This window comes from Nicotiana attenuata, unplaced genomic scaffold, assembly GCF_001879085.1.
Source record: "Nicotiana attenuata strain UT unplaced genomic scaffold, NIATTr2, whole genome shotgun sequence".
NCBI lineage: Eukaryota > Viridiplantae > Streptophyta > Magnoliopsida > Solanales > Solanaceae > Nicotiana > Nicotiana attenuata.
This window is the reverse complement of record NW_017672991.1, coordinates 136,540-146,144: the sequence shown is the minus strand read 5'-3', so window position 1 is coordinate 146,144 and position 9,605 is coordinate 136,540. Positions and strand designations below refer to the sequence as shown.

Sequence of the window (9,605 nt, the reverse complement as noted above, 5' to 3'; positions counted from 1 at the left end):
TGAATATGTAATAAAGAAAAAAAGATAGAATTTCTTCAATAGAAATAAGAAAATAAAAGATAATAATATGTATTAAAGATAGAGAAGAATGATAAAATGAAATATTCTTTTTTGGAGTAACAAATGGAGTAATGGTTGGAGTAACTTTAATCATTTTTGGAGTTTACACTATTTTGAAGGAGAAAATAGGGGCAAGGGTTGGAGATGGCCTGAGGCAAATATATATAGCTATTTTTTTATACTTAAATCCTACTCCTGAGTGTTGGGCACATGCGCATGCTGTCCAGCCAAAGGCCCAATGGCCTAATCCTATTCTCTTTTGGTTTCCATTCCTATTCGGAATTGGATTCGGTGTTGATTCCTATTTTGAGTGGGTTTTGGCTTTAAGAGAAAGCACAACTCATGATCTACAAATAGGACAACCTTGGAGAATTATTCTATGCTCATTGATACTAGTCTTTGAAAGACTTAAGCACATAAGAGTGGTTTTTGAGAGAGCTTTCATCAAGAGAGAAGAGAAGAAAAGTATTTGTTTTGCTGCAAATTTTTATTCCGACCAGCCAACTTCAAATCATGTTTTTCGATTCGTTAACCGTTGGATCGGGCTGAAATTTTTACTGAGTGTTTGTAAATCTTGATCTTGGATTTGAATGGTGGAGATCGGATTTGGAGGCTCGTAGCATCTGATTTCGAGCCTCGGACAGCAGCTTCATTTTTGTGGATACTCTTTCTTCAATTGATTAGTTGTTGCTATTGTTGCTCCGTGTTTGACCCTTGTTGTGTAGCCAATTTGGAGAACTTTTGTAACCCTCTTATTGTTATAGTGGAGCTTTTCGGATCTTTGTGATCCCATGATTTTTACCTTCGATTTGAAGGGTTTTCCACGTTAAAATTTGGTGTTCTTTATCTTCTTTATTTTCGGGTTTGCCTCTTACTCAACATAACACTGAGAAAGTAGGATTAGTTCGGCTGGCAGGACATAGTTGCAGAATTGAATATCTTTCCAAATTGTTTTTGTTAGGCGTATCAATTCTTTTGTTTTTCTTTACGTTTTGTTTAGTATGTGGGCGTATTGTTCGACTCAAAAGATATTATAACCTTTTGAATATCAATCAAAAAAAATGATGGGGTAAATCTCAGTGACACATAATAAATTCTAGATCAATGAACTAGATGAGAAGTAAAATATAAAAAGAAATGAAGATAAATGATTTTGTTGAAACTTTTCAGTATTGTTCTCATTGATTGATGGAGAAGAACATGTTGCATATTGCATCAATCGCCGAGGATTGCTTCGCTCCTCCTTCTCTTTGTCAAAGTTATAAAGGGAGAGATAGATGGAGAACTGGAAAACTGGAGAGCTGGAGAGCTCAAGGGAGAGTTCTGTTTTCCTCCCCAGTCCACCCCCTCTTCGGAGATCTTTCTTCCCTATTTATAGTCATAGGTCTCCTGATGTATACTTGACTCGACACTTTTTCATGCCTCGTGTGCCTCGATCGTCCTTTGGGATTATTCCTTCTCGTTTCATCGTTTGAAAGGGGCGTTGGTCGGCCTGATCGTTGTGGTCAGATTTTGACCAGCACGTTGTAAAAAAGATTCACATAGTCATTTGTTCAAAATACATCCTTTTGGTGCTCAAATCAAAGAAAATAATTTAGAATGGAAAAAACAGGGATTATAAAACAATATGGCACTCCTATATTGATTAATAATTTAGCTCACATTTATTTCGAAGAATCAATAACATTATTTGAACATATATAATCCTTTTTAATATAATTCATTTAATCATGTATTAGTTCAAGTTAGTGGTTATATAGTTGCTTCTAGAAAGTTTCTATGTATATTTCTTGCTCCCCCCCCAAAAAAAAAAAAGAAGAAAAAGGCATTCGATACTTGATTTAAAAGAATCTGTTTATTTACGACAAAGATGAAAGATGATATATTTGTAAGAGTACGTATTTGAAAAAGAAAAAGAGAAGAAAGTTAGCAAAAAGAGGCCACAGTACTAACTGGTGTTTTCAATGATTGAGACCTCAATTTTCTTCAATAAGTGAAATGACAACTCAATCTCAATTTGGATTCTGTAGCTCGCCTTTTCAATCAAATACCCATGTTTCAATTATTTAAACTTACACAAGAACAAAAAAGTGATATGACAATTTCTGTAACTAAATGCTTTTTCATAAAGTTGAGGTATTTCGCTGTCAAAACTTTCACATTATCAACGGTCAATGGAAAATTTTATTTTGTGTCTCATACAACTTATACTAGTTGTATAAGGTAACTTTTTGTCTTACAATTTTGTGGATCCCGAATTCTGTGGACTCAAAAGTGTAAGATTGGGGTCCACAATTTTACGAGAAAAAAATGAGCCTCATACAACTAGTGTCAGTTGTATGAGACACAAAATAAAACTTCTCACGGTCAATGGATGTACATATAAGACTTTTGCAATGCATATGTGGGAATTTCCACAATGTAAAGCTAAAATTGCTTTCAACCAAGTGTCTGTCTTTTCTTTCTATTCGTATAAAATATAGTATGCTGTGTTTTACTTTCCCAAATATAACCAATCGTATTGACGCTAGGCCAAAAATAAAAATAACCCACACAACAAGTCACAGTCACTAGAAAAGTAGTGAAAATAAGTACACCCCAACTACTGTATTAGCGTATCATATAATATCCTTTAATTAATCCTGAACCAATTTGAGAATTTCTTGTGAAAATAGCACGGGCTAGCTAGCTTTCGGACTGGTAATTGTTAAAAATTCATTTCCGAATTTTTAAGAGTGTTTTTGTTCATATTTTATCTTTACGCGAAAAAGTGACAAAATTTCGGTTAATTTTGGAATTATGACTATTTAATTACTAGTTGTAAACCTGATTATTTCTGATTTTTTTTCCTGAATTTCTTATAAGACTGAAGTACTAGAAGGTTTCAAAGTAAAATATGTAAAGCCCAAATCACAAGGTATACCACTGGCGTTCTAAAATCCCATGCTTATTCTTCAACTTCTGTGTATATATATATATAGAAGTTATTACCAACAAAGCATCATATCTATCAAAACCTTCCTTCCTTTTCTTACTTAGTAAAATGGATATTCAGTCTTCTCCTTTCAACTTAATTGCTTTGCTACTCTTCATTTCATTTCTTTTTATCCTATTGAAAAATTGGAATACGAAAATCCAAAAGTTACCTCCAGGTCCATGGAGACTTCCCCTTATTGGCAGCCTCCATCACTTGAAAGGTAAACTCCCACACCATAATCTTAGAGATTTAGCCCGAAAATATGGACCTCTCATGTATTTACAACTTGGAGAAGTTCCTGTAGTTGTAATATCTTCGCCACGTGTAGCAAAAGCTGTACTAAAAACTCATGACCTCGCTTTTGCAACTAGGCCACGATTCATGTCCTCGGACATTGTGTTTTACAAAAGCAGGGACATTTCGTTCGCCCCATATGGCGATTACTGGAGACAGATGCGTAAACTATTGACACAAGAACTCCTGAGTAACAAGATGCTCAAGTCATTTAGCACAATCCGAAAGGATGAGCTCTCGAAGCTCCTCTCATCGATTCGTTTGGCAACAGGTTCTGCAGTGAACATAAACGAAAAGCTTCTCTGGTTTACAAGTTGCATGACTTGTAGATTAGCCTTTGGAAAAATATGCAACGATCGTGATGAATTGATTATGTTAATAAGGGAGATACTAGCATTATCAGGAGGATTTGATGTGGGTGATTTGTTCCCTTCATGGAAATTACTTCATAATATGAGCAACATGAAAGCTAGATTGACGAATGTGCACCATAAGTATGATCTAATTATGGAGAATATCATCAATGAGCACAAAGAGAATCATGCAGCAGGGATAAAGGGAAATAACGAGTTTGGTGGCGAAGATATGATTGATGCTTTACTGAGGGCTAAGGAGAATAATGAGCTTCAATATCCTATCGAAAATGACAACATGAAAGCAGTAATTCTGGTAAGTTTTGATCCTATGTCATTATCATATATTGATCTTTTTCTACTTTCTTTTTAATAGATTTAAGTTATATACATTGACAATACTATATATAAATAATTTTTAATAAATGCTTATTGTATACGTTGTTGCAGGACTTGTTTATTGCTGGAACTGAAACTTCATATACTGCAATTATTTGGGCACTATCAGAATTGATGAAGCACCCAAGTGTTATGGCCAAGGCACAAGCTGAAGTGAGAAAAGTCTTCAAAGAAAATGAAAACTTCGACGAAAATGATCTTGACAAGTTGCCATACTTAAAATCAGTGATCAAAGAAACACTAAGGATGCATCCTCCAGTTCCTTTATTAGGACCTAGAGAATGCAGAGAACAAACCGAGATTGATGGATATACTGTACCTCTTAAAGCTAGAGTAATGGTTAATGCATGGGCAATTGGAAGAGATCCTCAAAGTTGGGAAGATCCTGAATGTTTCAAACCGGAGCGATTTGAAAGTATTTCTGTTGATCTTATGGGAAATCACTATCAGTTCATTCCTTTCGGTTCAGGAAGAAGAATGTGTCCAGGAATGTCGTTTGGTTTAGTTAACACTGGGCATCCTTTAGCTCAGTTGCTCTACTGCTTTGACTGGAAACTCCCTGATAAGGTTAATGCAGATGATTTTCGCACCGCTGAAACAAGTAGAGTTTTTGCAGCTAGCAAAGATGACCTCTACTTGATTCCAACAAATCACAGGGAGCAAGAATAGCTCTAAATTGAATTCTTGGAAGAATAAAAGAAGAAACTCCAGCTTGGTCTACATTATTTCTCTTTTCTTTAGTATGAGTGTGTTCAGTTTCTTGTTTTTAAGGGTACCCTGAAAGATAAAGGGCTATATAAGTGAGACTTCTTGTTGGTTGCAAGGTTTTAGATCAAGCTATAAGACAAACATTTTATTCCACCATTTTGTATCATGTTTAATAAAGTTCCTTTCGTTTATCGCTAAACAAAATAATTAGTTTAATTTTGACCAGTTAAATTCATTTCAAGAGTAAGGATCCAGGAACAGATGTTTAAAAAACAAGCTTATGACTAAGAGGAAGTGAAGACAACTCAAGTAGGAGTGTTGATGGTTCGGTTTGGTTTGGTTTTTGTAATTATGGGTTCGATTAATCAGTTTTCAGTTTTTAAATATGCTAAACTCAACTAGAAGCATTGGATTCCTTCAGCCCTAAAGAGAGTAAACATTACTTTATATAGCCAAGGGTAAATTAAGTATATCATATCAGGTTATTGGTTAAACTGATGATGAAATTGGACAAACCGATATCTGACCAGATAACTCGTTAGTCATATAGTTCCAAATCGTTCCGAACCATTAATCCAATAACATGATACCGCCAAACAAGGAACACTTTTTTCGGTTCGGATTATCGTTTAGAACAGCATATCAAAATTCACATCAATGATATTGTTTTGTTCGGATTATCATGGATGTGATATCTTTACCAGACTGATGTTTGGATTATATGGAGCTATCCAAGTCAAGAAAAATCATTCAAGAACTGTGTAAGATGGTCCAAGGTACTTCATTTTCAGGACACTACAAAATCTGTAATAGATTGTTCCCATTTCTCTATAAAACAAAGCCAAGTGGTAATAGCCAATTTCACAATCTTTGTTACAAAAGCCTCCAAGTAACCAATGGGATCAGGTTAGTTCTACTCACAGATATATTTCAGAATCAGTATGCTGCAGCTAATGTTTCTGATCTCAGTTGTAACTTGGTGAGAAATGTTCTGAAGATCAGTAGCCTATATTGGCAACGGTGCTAATACGTTCTATCTCCGTGTCCCTTCCGTCGATTGTCTTCTGGTTTGGCTCTTCTAGATCCAGATGGCATTTTCGAATCACCAGTCTTCTTGGTATATCCATGTTTGAGAGCAACAATTGGCTTTAAGTACATCATTCCAGGAGAATGTCTTTTCTCCCTCGGAAGTGCTCTCAGCTCTGGCAACCAGTATGCAACAAACTCCCCTTCAGGATCATAGTTTTGAGCCTGAAACATGTAAAATTGTCTTAGAATAACATCAATCTCATAGTGGGTGAATAGCATAGGATTCCCAGAACATGATTCTATCAAAAATAATATTTATTTCCTTATTGCACTTACTTGTTTCGGGATGCTGAAGTAACGGTCTTCTCTAGGGTCATTGCCAACACCTGACAGAAAAGGAATAGCAGAAGTTTCAACTCACAATTCCAACTTCCAGTTTAGAGAAAGTGGATATATCAAAGGTAGATAATAAAAGGAGAATCACCTGCTCCATATGTCCAGTTTCCATAGTTGGAGCAAGGATCATAATCCAAGAGGCATGTCTCAAACCATTCAGCTCCCATCCGCCAGTCAATGCCCATATCTCGAACAAGAAAAGAACACACAATCTGGGAAAAAGATAAAAGTAATTAGAATGCAGTAAATTGCCTTCTTTCTTGATGAATTTATCTTCCAAAACTGTTTACTAGGTAACAAACTAGCATGTAACTTTTCGAAAATATTAAAAATAAAGTGCACATGTACCTGTCGTCCTCGATTCGACATGAATCCAGTAGAAGCTAGTTCTTTCATGTTGGCATCAATTAAAGGATACCTACAGATTTTGCATTGGGAAAATTAACAATTTCTCATCCCATGGAAATGTAGAACATATTTATTTTCACATGTTCCCTCAGATTTGAACTTCATACTAGGACATCCATTTGGGTTTGATGAGGAGAAAGGAGCAATCAACATGCAAGGTACGAAGGTAATGTATTTATTAAACAACAGGTGCTTGGACAGCCCCTAGATAGGAATTTACCCGGTTTGACCTTGTCTCCAGGCATCAAACATGGTTTGGTCTTGGCTCCAGTTAATATCTACTTTTCGAGGACCACCTAAATGGAGAAAGAAAAACAAGCAAAGATATATTTTCAGATGTCGATAATTCCCAGACGGAAAAAGGAGAATGAACCTACAGAGTACTTATATTAGATAAAAGCAAGCAGCAAAATTCCTCTTGAGGAGTTGATTAGAATATGGGGTGTGTTAATATGCATTCAGATAAGAATATGTCTTTTTTACCTGCATGAAAAAGCAAATTTCCTTGTTTGATTGAGAGAAATCTGAAATAGTCCCTCCATATCAGTTCAAATAAAACCCTGAAAACGGAAATCAGGCATCAAATATACACCTGTCCGGTGTATGCATATTGTGAGGAATATGGGGCACCAGATTTGGTACTAACAAACTATCTTTACTAGAGTCAATCTCCTCTCACAGCCTTCATCAACATAAAAATGCATAAAGACGATACAAGCATATTCGTAAGATTGCAAGAGGAAGACGAGGAAGAAGGGAGGACGTCGTACCAGTATGTCGAATCATTTGATTGTCTTTCCTTCTCGTATCTCTTCACCTTAACAAGTCAAACAAAGCTTTCTTAATCTTTATAACTTACTAGAACAAGAAGGCTGTTAATGAAACATTACAATATGAGAAAAAGTTGTCTACCTCTTCATATATAAAACGAGGAGATAGGCTTCCTGAAGCAAGCCAAGGAGAGAACTTTGTCGAATAATCAGGTCCTAACATTCCATTTCGAGTCACTTTATACACTTTCAGTAAATCCTGCTATCAATCAAAAACCAGAAGAATTAGAATATGTCATGTCATCATTCGCCTAGGTCGCGTCTCTCTATTAGAAACCAGTAAAAATATTAGGTCAGCAAATTCCCCGAGTCCTGGCCATCTAGTAGATGACTATAGTAGAGTAGAAACAGAAGAAGGTTTAATTTCAGAAACACCAGGTAATTTATCACTGTTTAAAATACGTAGGGACCAATGCAGCACCCAAAAGCATGATGATCATAGGCATCACTGTGAAAAGAAAAAAGAAGGGATAACACTGTGCATGAAGTGTTTCTGGCTACCCTAGGCAGCTTTACCCTTGCATTTCTGCAAAGAGGCTAGTTTGACAGGCTTTAGACCCATGGTCAACAGGTACATCAAATGAATAACTCTATCGCTGCACCAAAGAAACGAAAAAGACAGGGAAAGAATTAACCAAAATAACTAGGGTCACGCTGCCCCCCCCTGAAACAAAAGAAATGGAAAGAACAAAAAAGCACAGAAACCCGAGATGAAATTTGAACGATTCATGTTGAATAGCAGCACAGTAATGGCAGATAAAATAAAGGTCCTTCACCTTCTTCCAGAAGTAATCATGTATCCTACCAATTGCAGCACTTTCACCTCCCATAAACTTCATTCCTTTAGAAATCTGTAAAAAAAATGGAAACATGAGGATAAAAATTGGAGTTATATCATCAAAAGTTCTTTTTATACAACTCTAATGTTGACCTGCCTTTTCCGACTGAAGCCCGAGCTCAGTAACTTGTGGGACACATCCCCACTCTCCAACCTCTGGTGGTGGACCAAGTGATGCTGGGAGTCTAATGCAATTACGGATTCTTGATTTGGATTCCACTGACTGTTAAGTTTAACCATAAAAAAGATAGCTAACAGATGAGATATGAGAAAGTATCCTGAATTGCAAGTCTCGTAAACATATTGTGAAGAATAATACCTTACGAAACTGAGTGTACACATCTGGTAAATTCTCACAGTCAAATGGAAGGTCATCTATATGATACATAGTACCACCCCAGATCAATTCCAGTTTAGTAGCATTTGTAGATCTTGGTTCATTGCCTAGTCCACCAGTTGATGGTGGTACATATTCTTGCAAATTTCTGGTGACCAATTTTTCTACTTTTACTTCCTCACTGCATGTTTCTTTGTGGGCATACACCTGTAACATAAGCACACACCTCCTTAGTCCTTACCTTACTATGTAGTATAAAATTGAAGAAAGAAAATGAATATGAAAGAAGAAGCTCCTCAACTGTGTGTGCTTTAAAAGCTTTAGCAAGGGAAGGGATAATCTCTTCTGGTTTACCATGTTGAATCAATAGGTCAAGTCCCCGCTTCACTAGATTTCTTTTCAAATCGGTTAAGCATTCCATGATGAATTGTGCCCTTAAAGCTGTCAAAGAGAAAAAGACAAGGTCACAATACAAGATTCAAGCAAAGAAATCAGAATTAAAAAAAGAGTGAAGTGATTACCTCCAGTTTTGGGCAATCCAAAGTAATGGGTAGTCCCAAAAAGTGTAGGGTCAACACAATAAACAGGCAATATTGCTTCAGATGAAACCCAAGCTCTAAAAAGAGCTTCATTATCCAACACTCTCAAGTCATTCCTGAACCAAACAATTGCAACCCCTTTACCTTTCCTATTAACCAAACCACTAACACTAGTGTATCTCTGAAAAGTCTGCTCACAAACTCTGTCCATTTCTTCAGGGCTTAGCTCTGGGACATGTTGAACAGTGGCTGTGGCTCTGGCTCTGGCTCTGGCACTGAAAGAAGAATGCATATTGGTTTTGGAGAATTTGCAGTGGAATGTGATAAAAGAAGATGCAGTGAGTTTGGTTAAAGAAAGAGGAGGTTTGATCATCACGTTCAGATTCATCAAGTGGAAATTTTTGGTTTGTAAGTGACGAATCGTATCAAGTGTTTTC

General features: G+C 36.3%; 2 protein-coding genes across 3 annotated transcripts; one reads left to right on the top strand and one right to left on the bottom strand.

Annotated features, from left to right (window-relative positions):
* Window positions 1-2,960: 2,960 nt before the first annotated feature.
* On the top strand, window positions 2,961-4,982 carry LOC109215120 (cytochrome P450 71D7-like). Its single transcript, XM_019379142.1, has 2 exons — window positions 2,961-4,000; window positions 4,135-4,982. Exons 1-2 carry the CDS (start codon window positions 3,104-3,106, stop codon window positions 4,750-4,752), a joined length of 1,515 nt encoding a protein of 504 aa, XP_019234687.1. The 5' UTR covers window positions 2,961-3,103; the 3' UTR covers window positions 4,753-4,982.
* Window positions 4,983-5,519: 537 nt separating this feature from the next.
* Window positions 5,520-9,580, bottom strand: LOC109215119 (cryptochrome DASH, chloroplastic/mitochondrial). 2 transcript variants are annotated; one of them, XM_019379140.1, is made up of 13 exons: window positions 9,151-9,580; window positions 8,931-9,070; window positions 8,612-8,836; window positions 8,390-8,515; window positions 8,231-8,305; window positions 7,537-7,656; window positions 7,395-7,441; window positions 7,108-7,184; window positions 6,845-6,920; window positions 6,565-6,634; window positions 6,305-6,428; window positions 6,157-6,206; window positions 5,520-6,042 (listed from the first exon to the last, which is right to left on the bottom strand). In XM_019379140.1, exons 1-13 carry the CDS (start codon window positions 9,554-9,556, stop codon window positions 5,815-5,817), a joined length of 1,764 nt encoding a protein of 587 aa, XP_019234685.1. In that variant the 5' UTR covers window positions 9,557-9,580; the 3' UTR covers window positions 5,520-5,814. The 2 variants fall into 2 exon arrangements, with proteins under 2 accessions (XP_019234685.1, XP_019234686.1); XM_019379141.1 differs by having other exon boundaries at window positions 7,537-7,653.
* Window positions 9,581-9,605: the final 25 nt, after the last annotated feature.